The 21,202-nt window shown below is 41.5% G+C and overlaps 1 protein-coding gene across 1 annotated transcript in view; it reads right to left on the bottom strand.

The window, feature by feature from the left end:
• The window catches only part of anos1 (anosmin 1), a 64,944-nt gene extending 44,290 nt beyond the window's left edge, over positions 1 to 20,654 (bottom strand). The window contains exons 1-2 of the mRNA XM_008400774.3: positions 20,372 to 20,654; positions 9,876 to 9,923 (exon numbers count right to left, since the gene is read on the bottom strand). Of these exons, the coding sequence (XP_008398996.1) occupies positions 9,876 to 9,923; positions 20,372 to 20,554 (231 nt within the window). The 5' untranslated portion in view covers positions 20,555 to 20,654. The remainder of the gene's footprint in view (positions 1 to 9,875; positions 9,924 to 20,371) is intronic.
• Between the last annotated feature and the right edge of the window lie 548 nt (positions 20,655 to 21,202).

Genomic DNA, 21,202 nt, shown 5'->3' on the forward strand with positions numbered 1-21,202 from the left:
ACCCTCTGTTGATTGATAATCTCGTTCACCTGTTCCCCTGGTAATTTAAGTCGGCGTGCACCATTGTGTGGCGCTGGATCGTCGTCAGAACCGTCAGAATGTCGCCGTCAGAATGCGGTCGTCGGATTGTTGTCTGACCATTGCGCTGTTTAGTTTCTGTATTCAAAGGAGTAGAAAGAAGGTACCTCCGAGTTTAGTTTAGTTTTTGAGGAAGACTCCGCAAGTTGTACTCTTGTATTTGACCTCAGTCATCTGTGTGTACGATGAAGAATAAACGCAGATCTACTCGCCGTCGGCTCCCTGAGCGTTCGTTCCTAGCGCCTCCAACCTTCCACATGACAGAACGATCCAGCCATACTCCGCGCTCATGTTCTCCTCCACGGCTGGGGGAGGATGAGTTGTGGGGATTTTTCTACGGGGACCGAGAGGACTTTTTTCCGTGGGGTGTCCCCTGGTCGTCTGAAGGAGGACGGACACGATCTGTTCGTCGACCTGAGCCGACATCTCACGCTGCAGGGTCTCTCCCCCGAGGGGCCGTTGCGGCCTCGAGTTTCCCTGCCCGGGCCACCGGGTTGAGGGTTCCAGAGTACAACTTACCTGAGCCGCTTGCCACCTCATCACTGGCTCCAGTCTCATCGAGTGGGTTGGGACTGAATACCTACCCCGACGCTTCGCACCACTTCCGCGAAGGTGGGGGAGACGAGCCCTCCTGTAATGAAGATGGTGGGAGGCTCCTGGTGGGTTTTCTCTATGGGGTCCTATTGGAACTGTTCCAGTCTGAGTCGGAGAGGATTGAGAATCCTGCTCCGGAGTTTCCAGCAGTTCCAGCGTCCCAGTCTGTGTCGGAGAGGATTGAGAATCCTGCTCCGGAGTTTCCAGCAGTTCCAGAGTTCCAGTCTGTGTCGGAGAGGATTGAGAATCCTGCTCCGGAGTTTCCAGTAGTTCCAGAGTTCCAGTCTGAGTCGGAGAGGATTGAGAATCCTGCTCCGGAGTTTCCAGCAGTTCCAGAGTTCCAGTCTGTGTCGGAGAGGATTGAGAATCCTGCTCCGGAGTTTCCAGTAGTTCCAGAGTTCCAGTCTGAGTCGGAGAGGATTGAGAATCCTGCTCCGGAGTTTCCAGCAGTTCCAGAGTTCCAGTCTGTGTCGGAGAGGATTGAGAATCCTGCTCCGGAGTTTCCTACAGTTCCAGAGTTCCAGTCTGTGCCGGAGTTTCCTACAGTTCCAGAGTTCCAGTCTGTGCCGGAGTTTCCTACAGTTCCAGAGTTCCAGTCTGTGCCGGAGTTTCCTACAGTTCCAGAGTTCCAGTCTGTGCCGGAGTTTCCTACAGTTCCAGAGTTCCAGTCTGTGCCGGAGTTTCCTACAGTTCCAGAGTTCCAGTTTGTGCCGGAGTTTCCTACAGTTCCAGAGTTCCAGTTTGTGCCGGAGTTTCCTACAGTTCCAGAGTTCCAGTTTGTGCCGGAGGGGATTGAGAATCCTGCCCCAGCATTTCCGGTATCCGAGACCGTTCCTGAGCTGCTCCTAAATCCTGATCTGGAGCTTCGATCGGATTTGGCGTTCTTACCTGCGCCGAGGGAGTTCCGTGACCCTGTTCCAGAGTTGACGGGGGTTCCTGAGCTTCTACCTGTGCCAGAGGAGTTCAGAGATCCTGATCCGAAGTTTCGGGGTCTTCGGGAGCCCTTACCTGTTCCAGTGGGGTCCTGCGATCCTGTTCCGGAACTCCTGGATGTTCCGAGTTCCCGGTCATCTTCCTTGGAGAACTGTGGCCCTGAGCCTGAGACCTCGAGTCGTCCCGAGGGTCCACAGGCTCCGGAGTTCTCTGACCTTCTAGCTCCGGGATTTCAAGTGATCCCCAGATTCTTGCCATCCGGTTCGAGGAGGCTAGTTTCGGGGCCAGTGGACATTGCAGCTTTAGATGACCGCATTGAGCCCGCACGGGCGAGGGTGGGTCGTGGTCCTCAAACGGCTTGGAGACGCCGTCTGCTCTATGGATTTCGCTGTGCAGTACGCGGTCGGACCTCACGTCGACTGCCGGGCTGGTCGCCTGAGGTTAGGCGAATCTGGCGTCGACGTCTGGGTCGACCACCGGAAGGACTTTGGGCATCACGATGGCGGCCAGGCCGTCCGCCTGACCTGAGACGGACTAATGTCCGGGTCCGCGTTTTAGTTCTGTGGAGTCAACATGTTGATTTTCCGGTTCACGGACTCTTGGGGGGTTTTCTTAGGTCTGTGTCTGTGACGGTGTTTTTTGTTTTTTTTGCTCTGCCCCACGTCAGTTTTGGGTCGCTTTGGACTTGGTTCTTTCTTCCAATTAGTGGGGTTCGGATGATCATTGTTTGTTTCTTTTGTTTGGGCGTCTGGTATCCGCCCTTAAGGGGGGGATTCTGTCATGATGTCAGTTCTTTTGGGTCTATTTCTGTATTCTCATTCTATGTTTAGGGGTTTATTCTGTGTTTCTATGTTTATTCTTGTCATTTACCCTCTGTTGATTGATAATCTCGTTCACCTGTTCCCCTGGTAATTTAAGTCGGCGTGCACCATTGTGTGGCGCTGGATCGTCGTCAGAACCGTCAGAATGTCGCCGTCAGAATGCGGTCGTCGGATTGTTGTCTGACCATTGCGCTGTTTAGTTTCTGTATTCAAAGGAGTAGAAAGAAGGTACCTCCGAGTTTAGTTTAGTTTTTGAGGAAGACTCCGCAAGTTGTACTCTTGTATTTGACCTCAGTCATCTGTGTGTACGATGAAGAATAAACGCAGATCTACTCGCCGTCGGCTCCCTGAGCGTTCGTTCCTAGCGCCTCCAACCTTCCACATGACACACTGAAAGAATCATTAACTTTTTCTCTTGCTTACAAAAAGCAAAGATTTGGCTTTTAGTAATATACTCGTATATTTATTTTTCGTATATTCGTATATTATATGCATATATTTATTTGTATATTCGTATAAATATACGAGCTGATGTACCTGGAATATACTCGTATTAAGACACAAAAACACACATGATGTTGAAACTAATTTGGGGGGAAATTTCTGTCCTTTGATCAGTACTGAAAGCATGATTAAAGTTTGAAACATTTAAGGATGTATTTTTTATATAATTTTACTTGTTTTGTCACATCTTAAAATCTGGATACTGCCCAGTGCCTACTTTGCTTCAGTCCTCTCCTGTGGCCACGTCTTTGGTATTTTTTCCTGCTGAGGGGGGTTTTCGTTCCCTGCTGCCACCCACCATGTGAATAATGAGCTGCGCAGATAGCAGCCAATGAAGCGACCCCCCCGTTAGCCAATGAAACTTAACAACCATGTCCAGATCAGGCCTTTCCTGCTGGGACTGACCGGCCCTGCTTCACACTCCTCTGCCACCCACCCACACACACCACACTCTCTCCGACACCCTGCCTCCTACTAGATAGAAGAAAAAAAAACAAGTGGAGTGGGTTCAGAGAAACTACAGAGTGGCCTCTTTATGTGATCACCAACTGAAAGTCAAATAATACACACAAAAAAACTGGCTAGGACCGCTTTAACACACACAAACACACGCACACACGGGCAAGGCGATCCAGCCGCAGCCGACATGACAGATTGATTTTCAAGCCTAGCTTGCTCCGAGGTGTTGGTGCTAGTAATGTGACTAACACAGTGAGTTGCTATGAATGTCTGGCCTCAACATGACCAAAAGGTTGCTTTGAAGTCCATCCAAGCACCTAACAATCCCAGTCATGCCCCAGCTGTAAAACTACCAACCGCCGCCCACTTCATCACGTCTTTTCAGCGCACCTCAAAATAAACTTCCAAACCCAGAGGGACAGAGATGAACACAAAGGAGTTTCAGTGACTCACTGCAGAACCTGCGAGGGAAAGTGTTTGCTTTTCGTAAACTCACAAATAAGCCTCAGAAGACCCTGAAAAACCAAACAAAAGAGGAGAAAGTTGATCATTTTATTTCGGCGTGAGAAAATGTGGGGGGCTGGTAAAGGAAGGGGTTTGGTGGGGGGAGTTTGACAGTGGGCTTTGAAAGACACTTTTGAATGTGACATAGTAGCATTCCAATTATTGTTATTCAGAGACACCTCTCCAAAGCCTCCAAGACGCGAAAACGAAGGGCACATGTAATCAAAAGAGTAAACACTTGTTATTCTTGTGATGGAATCTGCAGCTTAGGCTTCAACGATTTGGAAAGAACGCTCAAAAGAGAGACCTCTAGAAAGAACGTCTCATTTGCCATCAGACTGTGATTCGGACAATGATTCGGACAAGCTTTTTCTTCATAAAATACTTTCAACAGAAATTCAGGAAATGGGGCAGACCTAAATTAAAAACTACTTTTATTTGGATCTTTTAATTTCATTTGAGATTTTATAACATTATCATGGTATTCACTCCAAGAAAAGTACAAATCTCCCCCTCGGACACCTTCACTGATGGGCACTTCTCTCTTGGCCATCTTCCATCTACAATGTCTTTTCCATAAATCCTTTTTTCTGAGAGGCATTTGAGTACTGAAGCATGCCACATTGTTCCACACCAGCGTTTTACTGCCTTAAGTAAGTCGTAGCATTTGATGTGGAGTCTGGATTACAGCCTGGTGCAAGGCAAACCCTTAAAATTATTAGTTGCACTTTGTTTTAATGCAGCAGTTTAGCATATTTCAGAGTTTTTATTTGGGTAGAATGATTACACATTTTCCAACTTCAATGATTACTGACCAATTTTCTTTCATATAATGCAGCCAATTTCTGTCAGATTTTTCAACCTCGAATGAAACGGAACAACAAGACCAACATAGATCAATATTTGAGTTGAATTATATAACACTGATTGTTTTGAAAGCAATAACCTTAGTCCGCTTAGAAGTGTATGACCTACCTACAAAATCTTTTACAAAGTATGCAGAAATTATTCAAATGTATATCTCACTGTTAACAGACAATCAGTATCATGCAGTCTCAAAGTAAGTGGATGGATCAGCCTTTTTTCCAATTTAATGTTGTACCAGATAACTTTCATGAAAACATGTTTTTTACACTGCCATTATGTCCTGTCGCAAATCAGCAATCTTGAACTTGAACAAACTGTGTGGAAAAAGGTGTGAGCATTGCATACACGAGCTTGCTTGACAGTGCTAAGACATTCCTCCTGGCTCTGATTAGTTGTTTTTGACCAAACTTTTCTGCAGATAAAGCAAAGGGGCTTCCATTTTTTTCACACATTTTCTGTCTCATTTTATAATGTCAGGACATAGTGACAATTTTAACAAATATGTAAAAAAAATATATAAGTTTGAAAAAGTTACATACTGCACCTTTAAAATCAGGTCGTTGTCAAAGAATGTCTAATTTAAAAGAACTAGAAAAGGGCTCAAAAATCAACAGAATTTCAACACGGTGTGTAAATATTAAAATACATTTTAGTAGGGATGCACATTTAGATAAATCCATAATCCTGGGACTGTGTGAAAGAGGGATAATCCACAATAAATTACAACTGATTTTTTTTTTCCCCAACAGTTATTGTTTTAAAAACAATTGAAAGCAGGTGCTCTAATATATTTCTACTGTGAAACACAAAACACTATGGTTAATCAAAAGCTCGAAATTAACACATCTGTGACCACAGCGAGCGTTTGTAAAGCCCTCACTGAAACAAAATGCACTGAAAATAGAAAGCTTCTTGGTTGTAGGTGCGTGCAAGAGATCAATTTATATAATCTTTTCCCCAGCAGGAAAACAGAACATGGGGGTTTTTAGAACTTTTAAGAAGTTCATCCAAACTTCTTAAGTTTTGAGCTTAGTCAGTGGGTCAAATTAACGATAATAGCTCATGAAAATGCCTGCTGTGTGGTTTCTTGCCCGCTTCCTGCTGAATGCAGCTTGTCTGCAGGTCCGCTGGTACGGCATGGTAATGACTCCTCAAATGCCACCTCATTCTGTTTCAGAGAGAAGGGTAAGCAGGTTAATTATAATGACAATGGGGGAGCCTGAAAGCAAGAGCCCGACTCTAGACGCCGCACAGGAGATGGCCAAAATGACTCTCTAATCACAAATGGAAATGGAGGTTTTGATTTTCTAAAATGCAGACAAGATGTAGAGGGTCACAACGTCTTTGTTTTGCCACTCTGTCGCGTTCTCTCCCGGGGCTCTTTAACTCCCAGAGTGGACGAACCTTCTGCCCCAACGTGTTCACCCTGAGATACGGTCTTTGTTTCTCTGTTTAACTGTGAGCTGTTCATGAAGTCAAGGGCTAATCAACAGCACAAGAGCTATTCACGGGGGGTACCACTGTAGTACAGCATGGGTCCATTTGGTAGAACTGTTAGAGTGCCAACAATGACTCTGTTTTGACACACTACACACAAGCCCTGCAAGTGTGCACTCTAGTCACTGATTTGGAGCTGGAGTGTGGTTGATGTTTGCTCCCCAAACATTGGCTCCTTTCTCCAAATTAGACTTAAGCACCGTGTCCTGGCCCATGTCCTGAATAACTGAACCAAAACGTTGGATGTGATTAAACTAATTTAATCTGGAGAGCCCTCCAAACCGGACTGGCAACGCAGCGCAGCGGAGCAGAGTGTCGCAGCTGTAGAGCAGCGGCACAAGCATGTCATTATTTTAGGGGCTCACATCAAAATCCAGCCTGATGTATTTAGAGCTTAGACGTGGGATGAAGAAGTGCTAACTGGCACGCTTGTTACAGCCGGGAGGATTTTAGACATTCGCAGAGTTTCAGTAATATTAGCTGATTGATTATAAAAACAGTGTGCTGTTCTTAGACTTGAAGCCAGGAAATGACTTTCTTAAAACATAACACTGAGGAATGGCTTGAGGGATGACTAGGAGCTGATGTTGGCAATCAAAGTGGACAGGAGGGAGACTGCCTGTCACAGAAGTTTCGAAATATGATTAATTAGACCTTTTTTGTGTCACCAACAGTCAGAAAATCTTTACTCGCACATTTACCTCGAAAAATCTTAAAGTGCAGCATTTCAGTGATATATAGCCCTTCCAAAGTATTACATGTATTTTGTGAAAATACCTTCAGCTGGACTTACAGCGACTAGTCATCTAAAGAATGTCTTTCTTTGTACACCTAGAGACTGTAGTCTTTGTGAAAAAGAAGAACAATCAGACTGGATGGAGAGCATCTGTGAACACCAGTTTTGCCACAGATTCATGATTTTATCTATGGTTGAATCCTTTTCAAACCTCTAAGATGTTTTCCTCCAATGTTGCACTTTTGGCTGTATTCAACTGTGCATATAATTGTTAAAACAAGCATGGTTTTAGATTTTTCTTTGCTCCTCCTCTCTAGCAGGCACCACTTGTGCTGAAGGCAGACAGTAATGAATTGGGATGTGCAGAAATGGTCGAAACTACAGGACACGCCCCCAGAAACTGTGCACAACTTTCCCAAGGCGTCATGTGTGAGGACAGAGATGGAGAACATAAACCAGATCAAACCCTGCTACAAACTCCTCCACAACCTTATCCCTAACTTTTCTGGTGTTATCATCACTTCATCTTGATGATGATGTTTGTTCAGTAATATTAACTCATAAACCTCTTAGGCATTTGCAGAAGAGCTGTCGTTACAAAGAAGCCAAATTACACACAAGTAATTATATGCTCATATGTTGACTTCTTAAGGCAATGGTTTGCACTGGATTAAGGCTACTGGAAAAATGAGGGCTGAATTTGCAAGGTATCTTTTTGCTTGAGATTTGAAAAACTTGAAAACCATTTGTAAGATAGCGTTAGTCAATCAAATAGAAGTTAAAGAAAATACACTATAATATTTCCAGGTTCGGTGCACTGTAGCTCAACTTTATGGGGATGCTACAAGAAACGTAAAAGAAGAAACGTTTGCATTTGAAAATGCAGCAGAAAATGCAAAGCACAATAGCTCTGCTGTACCCGAGCCAGATACAAACTGCGTAGGAACCATTTGAAATTCAAAAAAGGGAATCTACAAATTGAGCACAGAGGGTGAATTTAGCAAAGGCAGTTGATATCGGACACTGATTGTGATTAATATTAGCAGCACACATGAAGGAATGTTAGGCAACCATGTAAAACTGCAGCCACTCTGTATTTTTCAACATCTATCCAATTAATAACAATCAGTTTGCACTAATTCTCAGTGTGCATTCCTCAATAACTTATGTCTGTGGATGGAGGAGTTGATGAACACACTGAGGGCCTGCATGCGATTTGTCACAACCGTTACAAAAACATTTGTCCTTATATGTTAGTTTGATATATTTAAGAGTCGATGAGAGCAGAAACAGATACATTGCCTTGCAAACATATTCATATCCTTGAAACTTTCTCTCATTTTGGCTTGTTGCAACCAAAGGCATTACTGTATTTTATCAGATTTTTATCTGACAACACAAAATTATGCATAACTATGAAGTCGAAGAAAAATTTATGATTTTTTTTTTATAGATAACTGAAAAGTGTGGCAAGAATTTGCATGAACCCCTTATTACTATAAAATCCTTTTAAAAAAACAAAAAATTTGTATGTATTTCCAAGACTCTTAGGTTAAGTAAGAAAGAGAGCAATTCATGTTTTTTTTGGCTAATATAGACACAGTCTTTGGAGTAGAGGATAACTTTCATCCCTAAGCCACTAAAGAAGGTCTCACCGTCACGTTTAGATTATTTGTCTGGTAGAATTTATGGTTACTGGGTAAAGAAAATGGTAATAAAGTAACAGAGAAAATCCAGATTACTCAGATTATTGCAGTTAGCCAACTATGAGCTCCTAATGACACTAAACTTGATGTAGGAGAATATCAGCATTGGATTAAAGGACTATTTCACAGGTTTTTCATTCAAATATAATAATATTTGAGCCTTTGTGGCTCAAAATCCACAAGAATTTCGGGTTACGTTAAACTACATAATTCCTCTCAAGAAAACACAAAAGAAAGCATTTGTATACTTTCCTGGCATAAGGATTAACAAACACCTCTATAGGCAATATCCAATCTGACTGAGATTGTACTGTTTTGCAACGAAAAACAGAAAATCAGTTTCTTGATGTAGAAATCTGATTTAAACATTTGTAGCTCTAAATGAATAGACATCTTGGGATCAGTGAGCCAGACACACCTGCAAGCCACACATTTTATAAAAAAGGAAATTGAAGGCCGTGTATTGCTTTTCGTTCGTCTGTCGTACAAAAACCTAATAAAGCTCAGTTGTAAGATGGCAAAATGTTAAATATTTACAGGGCATAAGCACTTAAACGGCACTGATGCTACATTAAAGAAGCAAATTCTTATTTTCCAGTTAGATAGAGGAGATGAAGGCGTCTTTAAAGCTATAGAGAGCCCTGCTGAGATGACTACATGAATCAACTCTGCTGGTGCATCCATCCTTTCTCCCAGCCTACGGCCTTTACAGCGCATTTCCGAGGGCCTTGTCAACGGCTCCGGGAGAGTCTGATGGAGTATGTCAGCACCATCTATTCAGAAGAGCCGTCAACGCCAGCTTTGTATCAGTCATCTTTCAAACGGGGCACAAAACACAAACAAGCCCTACGGGACACATGCCATAATAATTTATCAGCCTAAAACTCCAAATAACAACAAGCGATCACACCTTGCTTCTGTACTTTTTCATTCTTCTCAGAATCCTCTTTCGTTGTATTCCAATTAGGAGCAAATAGGAATCAACAAAAGCCGAAGCAATTTCATTAAACGCTCCTCTTCTCTCACGATAGTCTACATCAACAGTTCATGTTTGCCGTGGAGGCATGAAAAGACCGGTCCTGTTGCAACTCGTATGCTTTAAGTCATATTATTCTCTGATAATGAGCCATGTACGTGGCATGCATCTCATTCATGAAAGAAATGAGACCACATTACCTTGGAGCACTGCTTGTGATTCTGGCACCACACCAAAGAGCCATTATTCTGCAAAGGAGAAGGGAAAACATCGTTACTCATCAGGAGATACTGTTGAAAATACATTTGCAACAATCAATCCATCAAAATGCACATACGTAACTCTGACTCTCTTCTCTTCCTGTCACGATATACATCCACACACTGCTTAGCCTGAAGCACAGCCCTCCTGGTGATTGATTAATGTGTAAGTCTGAGTCAGACCATCTCCACCCAAAGAAGAGAAGTGGGCTGCAGCACACCTCTGGTCAGTTTCAAGAGAGCGCAGTGACCTCTGCTTTTGTGAGGATTTTGTTTGATCTCTCAACACACGTTGCAGTGTGTTGAGGGCAAAGCTGACGCACACAGCTCTGGTAGACTGCACACGTTCTAAGTGCTGTGATGGTACAATTATTTGCCCTCTGACAAACCAAACATTTGGTCCATATAGTTAGCCATGTCTGTTCTTAAAGCTCATGTGTAGAAAGATGTAAGATTATCAAGTGAAACACCAGAAGAGGTAAAATTGCCCATCCAAGAGGTCATTTCCTGCAATCGTTATGGTTAAGAGCTCTGTTATTCTTTGTCAAACAAATCAGTGAATGGCTTGCTAGTCCAATAGGTGTGTACTGGTTATTCTGCCCTAACCCTACTCAATTCAAGAACAGGTCATTTGGTACCGACCATGCATTAATTCATACCGCCCCAGGAGGATGATTCATAATTAATAAGTAATTTTCTATGTCTCAGTCATACACTATGAAAGGAAATGTGGCTTCAAAACTTCAATAAATTATAATTACATGCTTGGAGGTTGCTCTGAGTTATCATAGTTTCACCCAGGGTCCAAATCCGTAATGACCCTGAACATGAGCAGGTTATGAACAATTAATAGCCGTGAACATTACTCGTTTATAATAAAGCACACCTTTTCAAAGGAAAGTGTATACATCACCTGTAAGGACGATCTTTAACTTACACATCACTTGCTTTCACTCCTGATTGCATGCAAGATTGTTAATGAGACTCGAGCACAAGTCCAATTCAGATCTGAAAGTCTTTGCTTTTACATTTGACTCTGGCCTATGTCTGAAACTTGAGTCACTATGTCTGATGTACGTGGACATGTGTTCTGCTCTAAATACACAAATGGGACAGACCTAATTCCAAAAGAATCATTTTTATAAAGTTTCAATCACAAACTAATTTTAAAATCAACTATCAATCAAGTAGAATGAATGTTTTGGAACTGATGTCGATGTTTTATTGAATTGACACAGGTTAAATAGTCTAGTTTTCAACATAGTTTCAAGGCTAAAAAAGACGAAGATGGATCCACATTAAATATCTCTTTTCTTAGTGACAAGTGTCAGCAACAACAATATAAAGGACATTTAGGAGTAGGCTAAAACACCAAAAAAAACAAAAAACTACATATTTCATATATTACTGGAACATATGATCCATCCATTACAATTATAATACTGTTTATTGCCTCTCTGCTCCCCATTTTAATACCTCTGAATGAATGATGAATGATCAAGTGCATAGATTCCTAACAGAAAGTTCAGAGTTCCCATAGAAAAGTTTTTCTAGTCAATGACCTGGAACTGGGTCTGGGATCTGGATGTTCCCTGTCCTCCCCATAAAACGAAGCTGTGAAAAGACATTCAAACTTCAGGGATCCGCAAGCAAAGAGTCTGTTTAGGTTCAATGTCAAGTTCAAAGCCTTTTCGTACAATGTAATCCAGAAGAAATTTCCCATGAGATTCTGGCAGAGAAGTTATCATTACAGGGGTTTAATTTGACATCCAGTGCCAGTAACTGTTGTGCTTTTAAAGTCAAGGATAGCGGTCAAATGGCTTCAAAGGGATTCCTGATTGGACAGTCATGTCTATAGAGAATCTCCCTCGCAAAAAAGGCAGCAGATAAGGATGAAAAATTTTTAAGAGTCTGAGCACTAATGAGACTTGGGATGGTTGTTTTCGTTACCACACGGAGCTGAAATGAGAGCTCGTCTGGCTGAAGGGTTTGCTGTGCATCCATAAGTTTTCGGTCCTTTTGGGTGACATAGAACACCTGTGCTCTGGATTAAATCATTGTTTATTACTCATCCACGCATCATTTTTGTTCAGCATCACAAGAGTTAATGCCTGGTGAAATCTGTCACAGTGAAATATTTTTATTAAAATTTTTAATGATGAGTCTCGGGGAGCCAAACGCCACTGGTGATAAAATATAAATAAAACGCAGGCGTTTACACTGGCAAGCGATACATCCGGATAATTTATACAGATTGTCACAACTGTAGGCCGCATCCTAAATCATCTGTCCTGTTTCTGATGCCTCTCTCTGCCCATCCATCAGCAAAGACAGGGCCAGATCCACAAAGGAGCTAATTTTGCTGTGTGACAGCATGCCCGTTACAGACAGCCTCAGTAGGATGTTGCCCCAGCTGTCCAGACCTGACCCCACCATTTCAGGGACCAACGAGGGAATAATTATAGGTCAGGACTTCATCCCTCTGACTCACCATGACATTCCTCCACTCTCCGAACATTATGCAGAGCCGAGGACTGTCAAGGACTTCAGCGAGTGAATTCGTTCCAGATATTCTCCGGTGTGACTGGGGAGGGAAGAGGTTGGGCAGGGTGGGGGTCTAAGAACGTGCAAAGGTGATCTGAGCTGTATTGGTGACAGTAGAGTGACACCAGGAGTATGCAAAGAGGACATTTATTAGAGATTCATTATGGGTGTTGTCAGCAGACGAGTCGGAGCAGGTGGCCAGAGGCACGTTGCATTGTCTAGAATACAGAGAGAGCTGAGAGGACAAAACTCCTTTTATCTTTCAGGATATCAGTGCTCCTTTGGAAAATGTAAATCTCCTTTTCTTCTGGGATTTTCACTAGGATTAAATGCATCCCTTTCTTGCGTTTAGTCTTGCTTATATCATGTCCTGCCTTTTAAATAGTGGAAAGCACCTCCTGGTCTATAAGACCTTGTTGAGGTCGGGCCAAGTTTTGAGGAGTCATGACTTCAAAGGCAAGCCAATGTGTCTTTTAAAAGCTAACAGGTTCTTTGATACCTTAAGCTCCATTATACTCTAGTAGAACAAAAATAAAAGGCCAAACACTAAGAAATTTTACAAACCACAAAAAATAAATGTATAAATAAACTGGTGGTTAGCTGTCATTGAAGTATATTTGTAGTTACTGCAATTTATCTTCATAGATTTCACTTTAAGCGTGAGAAACCATTGAACTACACTCTGGATAAGACACCACTTTTTCACAAGGCAACACAGGACAAACAATGTCCCCAACACGCTCACTCCAAAGCGCCACTAAGAGAGATCAATTAGCTTAACTTACATGTTTCTGGACTGTGTGAGGAAGCTTGAGTACGGGAAAAGACCTTGCGCATGAATAGCGACAACATGCAAGGCACATGCAAAAAAAATCCCAGGCTGGAATTACAACCTGTGCACTTTAACTGTGCCACCTTGTAGCCTGCAAGGTTTGTCTTGATTTAAGTATATTTGTTTGCCAACTGAATCAAATAAGAGGTAAGAAACTAGTTAAAAAGAAACAACATTTTCTAAGACAGATCTGCAGTTAAGTTAGCCAGAGAGAGAGAGAGCAAGAAATGAGCAAGATTTTCTGAAGATAAAAGGAAGACTGAACCAAGTACAGCAAATTGCTTGTTTGATCCTGGGAGCTATCAACATACTGTGACGGATGTCAGGTTGGAAAATGGTGACGGCTGTTTAGAAAAACTCAAAGCTATAAGGTAGAAATCTATATTTTAGTTTAAAATGCAAACTCCTAAATCATTTTTAATGTGTTACACGCCCTATGATACCTCTTCTCCTAAAATAAATAAATAACTACTTAGAGAGGATCAAAGCAATATTTGCAATACTGTTCTTATGTATTTTTATATAATAGTGCATAAAGAGAAATCTGAATTGGTCAAATTTTGATTGACCAATTCGGATTGGTCTACTACTGGGGGATAAAGATTTACAAAAATTAGGCATCCAAAATCAATCGCATCATTTTGATCAGTGCATCTCTCATTTAAATCATGACTGCAATAAATCTCACAAAACATTGAGATAAAATATCCGGCCTAAATTGCCCATCCATACTTGGTAGAGACACAACATTAACATCACTATCACAAGGTGGCAGTAATGTACAAAACTGTTTGCCAACAAATATGTTTCCAGGTAACTACGGCAACAGGTAAGTTACATCTTTACTGCAGGCTACCTACTGCTCCATACTGATTCAGGAGGAAGATAAAGGAGATAATGTGCTTAGATTCAACCTCTTTCGGAAAATGGTTTTTCTGAAAGAGGTTGAATCTTTCAACCTCTGAATCTTTCAACCTGTTTGCCAAATTACTGTGGCAAACAGACTATTCTCATCATGCACACAGCCAACTGCTTTTAAACATAAAATCTTAGGTAACAGTATCCCTCATCAAGATGAGCATAACAAATTAATGCTCATATCAATGTTGAACACATAATAACAAACAAATATTTATTGTACTGTTTCAATCCATAAAAAGTATGGGATTTTAATAAAGTAAATATAAAAGATGGGGTCAGTCCTTCCTCTACTTTTTCAGTTGACGTTAATCATTTCCTGGGGCAGGACCTCCTGAAAGCGAGTTAAAGTGAGCTCAGTGTTAACATAAAAAGGTGCTTCAGAGAGCTCAAACAACTGGTGTAAAGTTTGTCTCCACATTGGAATGAGGGCAATTTGTCAGCTGAGGTAGGTCGGGGCTGTAGCAGCGCTGAGATTTACAGACAGGACCGTCATGCTCCTGGAGCACACACACAGAGAGAGGTTAAGCCAAGTTACATAGACCTCTATTCATCTGCTGTCTTCACTAATGAAAAACTCCACACATGAGAGGAGCGCTGGGCTGTGGTTTGATCTCAATCGTATCAAAAGCTGAAAACAACAGGACATGGAAAAACTACTTTCCAGCTGCTCTTTTTGTGCTCTCTCTCTCTCTCCCTCTTCACGAAACACAAATCCGTCAAGCAAGATGCTTAGATTTTTACAATATTGGAAATGAATGAGTGAATTTAAAATGTGTGAGATTTTTATTGCTTTAAATGTAATAACAAGAGCTCATGGACACACCTTGTTTTTGGCTTCACACGTCCCCACATAAATAATCCACTACAAGGCCGATGTTTCAGAATACATTATTGCGTGGGGCTCCCAGCTCGCTCTTAATATTTAAAAGTGTCCGAGAGCTAATATTTATGGTTGGGTGTTCCCCGGCTCTGTCTATTGTACTCGGGGTGACAAGTTCCCCAAAAGTGGAGTAAAATGTCAATAAATCTGTGTTTGGAAATGCTATTACATCAATAAATCTCTCGTTGCTATAAATCTGACAAGCAATAGACTACCCATGAGTTTCCCAACTCTGCAGCTTCATGCTTGTTTCCATTTCGCACTAATTCAGATATGTGGCAATTAAAACAAAGTTTCTCATTTTTATCCCAAATCAGACGTGTGGCTGCTCACAACATCTGTAACAACATCTAAATTCTCCAGTGTTCACAGAATGATTGAATTAAGGTTGATATATAAAAAAACAGAACCCAGCTGCTAAATGTGTTAAAAGGAGCAAATTATCTTTTGTTCCGAGACCAAAACTAGTAGCAGCTCAGATAGATTACTAGATGCTGAGCGGAGACAGTAAAATATCAGGAAACACGGGAAAAGAAGCTCTGTTTTGACATACAACCGAGACGTTTCATTTCCATTAAAATGGAACGCATTGTGTGTCTTGGTTTGCTCAGTGAGTATTAAATGACCCCCCCGAAGGATGTCTGAGTTGAATTAGGAGGTCTGTCGTCTCAATCACCCGAGTGGAGCTCCGAGCTGCCTGCTGGGCCCGTCACTGTAATAAGACCTGAGAGGAAGCAGATCCACCTGTAGGTGTGTGCTGACTGAGCATGGCCGCTGCAGACAGGACTATAGTCTGCGCTTAGCCAAGAGATGCACCAGAAAATTGGCCGTAGACTGGAAGCAATTGTTCATTGTTCTACTCACCGTTTGCCTCAGCAAATAGCGTTTAATTTAATTGTCTCTTTTAGGGATGCTGCAATTTATTGGTGCCGATTTTCTTAATTTTGGGAGATCAGTGATTGGCCAATAGCTACATTTGAAGCCGATTTTGCGTCCTGATCTTATCTACTTCAGCAAAGGTCTAAATTCCAACCACTATTTTCTTCTTCTCTCCCATGAGAGAGGTTTGACTGATAAACCGGCCCACCAGGTCCATGTCTGCACATTTGCTGGTAACAATAGTCACCCCACTGTTATCAATTCAGCTACTTTCTTACTGCATTTAGCGATATTTCGGACAAAAAAATTGATATCGGCCAAAATCAGAGTCGGTGGGGTCAGGCTTTTGAAAGATCAGGAATCAACGATCAGCCAGAAAACTGTAAATGTTTTACCCCTAGTCTTTTTCTTTTAGTTTGAATTTTTTTTAAAATGGGGAAAAAAAGTGCCACAGATATATCCAGTGATGCTTAAAGGTTCACTATTACACAAAAATCACTTTTTGCATATTTCTGTTCTTCTATTTGGATGTCTACTGCTTCTAGAAACAGTCCAGGAGCAATAAAAAACACCCAGACATCTTTTGGGAATAAGAAAAATATTCTGCTGGTGTCTGCAAAACAACATGTTTCAAAAACCTCTAAATTGTTGGGCCACAATTTTGTTACCAAGCAACCCCAAGCCCATCCCCTCACCTGGAAACACAACTGTATCTCCACTCCACTTCACAAGATTATACTAAGTTTTTTTCTGCTGCCTTTGCCGCTACATAACAGCTGTTGGAATAGGAAAATGTTTTTTATCAGAGCATGTGTCCATGCATTTTCTCCAAGTAACAGAGAACACAGCTGCATGACTTCATTTTACGTTTGCTTGTGATATTGCCAAAGAAAGTTGTAGTTTGCTCAAATAAAGTTTAGGCAGGAGTCCTTTGAAAACTACCAACATTTCACGGCAGGATTTGCCAAAATACTTCAACTGCAGGAAGGTTCTGTCCCTAATGTTCGTCATAAATCTCCAGATGACGGCTACGGCTTGTGTGTTTTGTATTGTTGTTCGCCATGAACATGATTTATCATTTAGCACAAACTAACATAATTTAATGAAGAAAGGTTGTTGTGATGAGGTGCTGAAGGCAGAGTGTCAGAAAGAGCAGAAGCTTCTTAAAGACACAGAGGCTAAGTTTCAAGTGGTGAAATTATGAAGTCAATGTTTTATATATAGAGGATTTTTATAAGAACTTAAGGTAACATAGTGACTTGATTGTGCTATAAATGACACTGTGTGCCTGGGAAATACACAATACTGGCCGTTTAAAATGTTTTCTTCTGTAGTTTCTTCTATGCACCAATCTAGATTCTCAAGCCAAAGCTGATTTCTGGATTTCTTTGAGGCTTGGCACCACAATTACAAGCTTTATAGCTTTCCGCATAATTTGTACCATTCATTCATCAAACCATGTGCAAAAATATCTGATCTGAGTTTTAATTTATTTAAAAAAGAAAATCAAGGTACAAGTTGTTGGTGAAGTTGTATGTAGAGGGAAATTAAACATTTTGTATTACAGATCAAGAAAAATTGACCAATTCCAATAGCAGGGCAATATATTTTGGTACATCACTGATTATACGTTGAAATCCTAACTTCTACTCTGCATATTTGTGTTGTTACATTCTCAAAAACTTGTTGATTAGTTTGTAGACTGAAAATAGAGTTCTACGTTTTGATGCATCCTATAAAGAAAATCTGTTTTTCAGGGTTTCACCTGCAGATTATCAATCTGTATTTATTGGTTTGGCTTTATGACTGATCTTTTGGCACATTTTCTTCTATTTCATGTGTTATAGCCCTTTGGAAATTTTAATTAATATGGTCAAATTCAGAATCTGCTAGATAGACCTGAATGAAAGCAGGAAATTGGTATAAGATAGGAAAAGCCAGCCTGATTGGTGCATCTCTAGCATAGCCAGATTGCTTATTTAGCAGGAAGGTGACCTCAGCAAAGCAGCATCAGTAAAGCAATGTGTCTCCTAGAGAAGCTTTTAAGTTGTGATGCTGGCATTTACTGGCAGAGCCAGGGGGGTAGAGGACAGGAAAGAGGGTGGCCATATGTTTTCACAGCTGACCAGACCCCCCATTCTGACATGCAAGGCCTAGTGAAACTAGTGAGACCACAGTGTAAAAGACAATACTCACAGATATGCCTCTTCTTGCTTAAACTGCTTTACTTATCACTAAACAGCCTTTCTTTACACAAATGGCTCCCTTTTATTTTCCCCCCTTACTGGGGACCGCCTCAGACTCTCAGACTCTGCACTCAATTATGTTGACTATTAGCTGTTCATTAGAGGTGAGGCTCCAACAGTTATTTGACTTCTTAGCTGATGACTAATTTAATTCCCTGACTATGCAACCTTGGGCTGCATTACTCTCCTGGAACCTGGTCAAAACTAATCCCTGCTACCACTCGCCAAGTTGCACTTTTACAAAGCCCTGTTTTCAGTCTATTTCTGCTGAATGCCTCTTCACTTCTATTTCTATCATAACACAATGCGGAATACAGCTAAGCCACATCTAATCTTTTCATAAATAATGCTGTGACTAACCACGGTAAGGACGTGTCTGGTAGGTATGATACCGGAGTAGCAAGATTTTTAAAAGTTGCTGTTTCAAAACCATGAAAAATTGCCATCATATTGTTCCCACAAGTCCTTACAATAATATGTCAGAGGAAGTGACCTGAGTTGCTGCCCCTCCCTAACTTGTTGCTCCACACTAGTAATCAGCTGGCTAAAGGACAGTGCCGATGTTTTCTCCCTTGTCTACTAATAAGACAAATTTGGCTGTTAGGAAATATTTCCAGTCGTAAAAAACAAAAATAGTCGTTACTTGTAAACTAAAGGAGCACCACCCATCACTCTCATTAAGGTAACACTGTTTCTGAGGCAAGTTATGAGCTGCATGTCTGTGAAGCGACTGCTAAGGTAGTCCGACTAATTATCCAGCTGATATTACCTTGGGACATTTGTGTTACTTTTAATGTAAGAATTTTGTTCTTACATTAAAAGAACAAAATTCAGTAAGTAAATGGTACAGATGACATTATTACAAAACCAATACATGACATTATTTTTTTAGCACTGGACCACCACTTGCTGTTCTGTTTTGAACCACAAATACACATGATTACAGATTTCATGTAAAATCCTTGTGTGAAACGACAGTATTTTCACTTTCATTTTTTGTTTTCACATTGTTTGAAACTTACACCAACCCATGCCAATTATCAGCACACAAAAGTGCTATGACAAGTAAAATTAATTCTAACAAACAAACCTACAATTTTATGCATAAATTGAAATAATCTTGTATTTCCTTTCTTTTTTTTTTATTTGATTGAAAGCTCCAATCTCTATCAAAGAACCTGCATAGTTTCTCATTTGTGTGTTATAGTTCTTGGAGGAAACAAGTTTCAATCTTTCAAAACTGACCTGCACATCAGACAAGAGAGAAAGAAAGAAAAACGAAAGAAAGAAATTGTCTCTCAGTTAGGAAAAGACTGAGCGCATTTCAAACTAACCACAGATTAATCCATCTCCAGCATGTTTCCAAAGAATTAGGAATTCATTAATGCACCTTGAGAAAAAGACAAGCCTTGAAAATCCTAATGGGGTGATAGTAAAGGCAGCCAGACACCAAATAGATAAATGGAGAAAAAGGAGCAAAAAAAAAAAAAGAAAGGGGGTGGGGGGGGAGAGGGATCAGTGTCCAGCTCTTTTCTCTAGGGGTCCTGGGAGAGAACAGTGCATTCAGCGGAGGGTGAAAAACAACTTCTGACACCACATACCAAAATCAACCAAAACACACAGCTAATTTCAATTGGATCCAAGCCAGGTCTGCATCACAGCACAGTGTAAAAATGTGGTGGCCACTAAGCAAGGTGGCGACCACATTTGTACTCAAAAGAGATGACCTCTCATTTTCCAGTAATTAGCGAGTAATGAATGGAAACTGGCTGCACTTGGAGCTATTATTCATCTCCAAGTCTCGAAAACACGGCGATGTGTTAATTAGGCTTGTAAAGCGCCCTGATTCTAACAGACAACAGTTATCCATCTCTCAGTTGGCTGGTGGCAATAACTTCACAAGCAACTCAGTGACACTTTTTTTTTTTTTTTTTTTGCATTAATTTAAGACTAATTTGCCTGATCAACAAATAAACAGAGCACAATTAGTGTCCTCCAGTTTTTCCACCTCAATAAAGCTCAGGAGAGAACAGGTTTCATTTATTCTGAGAGCCGTCGACTCCTACTAACACAGGCAGCCGTGGGCTTTATCTGGGTCTGATCTTGCTTGCAGCGACCACCCCGCTCGTCGTACCTGTGAGTGCTTGAAGAACGCGGAGATGCGAGTGATGTGCAGGCTGAGGCACCTCGAGGCGCATCTCGCTCGGTATACGCTGGCGGTGAAGAAGGAGTCGTCCTGCTTCCTTGCAGAGACGCTCGTCAGGGCCGTAATCCACAAACACAGGGTCACACATCCGCTCGGGCTCCCTGTAAACATTGCTGCTGCTACTGCTGCTACTGCTGCTGCTGCTGGTGGTGGTGTCTTTTTAATCCCTCCACGAGCTCAGACTACACTGCCGCGCGAGCTCCGCTGGAGAAACTAAAGAAACTTCCAATTATACGCCGGGGAGGAGCTACGGGGCTCGTGTGTCTCGCGATTGGATGATCCCAAGGTGAGTGACGTGCGTGAGGAGCGATGAAGCAGGTAAAGATTGCTTCATAGAGTTCATGGTTGGAAAGGGAGGCATAAAGCAGGTCTCTCCATATCTACTCCACTTGAATAAACTTTTATGATAACTGTATCTTTTTTCCTCTCAAGCACAGCGAAGCATGATTTACTCTTACGGAGTAATTTTTAGGTACACCTGTCCAATTACAAGTCAAGTCACATATTAGTCCAGCCAATCACATAGCAGCAATTTAAAGCATTTTGGCAAAAAGACCAAAGCGAACATCAAAATAAGAAAGGGACCATACGTTGTTGTTGTTGTTGGAGCAGGAAGCTATTGTTCCGGTTGGACAATATGACTTGAGCTGGTCTCAGGTTCAACGTTAATAATATGGCCAGAACAGCATAAAAACATGTATAAATCCCTCTAAACCTAGTAGCATATCTTGAGTATTTGAAGCAGTAGTAAACAACTTT

Source organism: Poecilia reticulata, chromosome 2 (assembly GCF_904066995.2).
Source record: "Poecilia reticulata chromosome 2, P_reticulata-male-v2, whole genome shotgun sequence".
Lineage (NCBI taxonomy): Eukaryota > Metazoa > Chordata > Actinopteri > Cyprinodontiformes > Poeciliidae > Poecilia > Poecilia reticulata.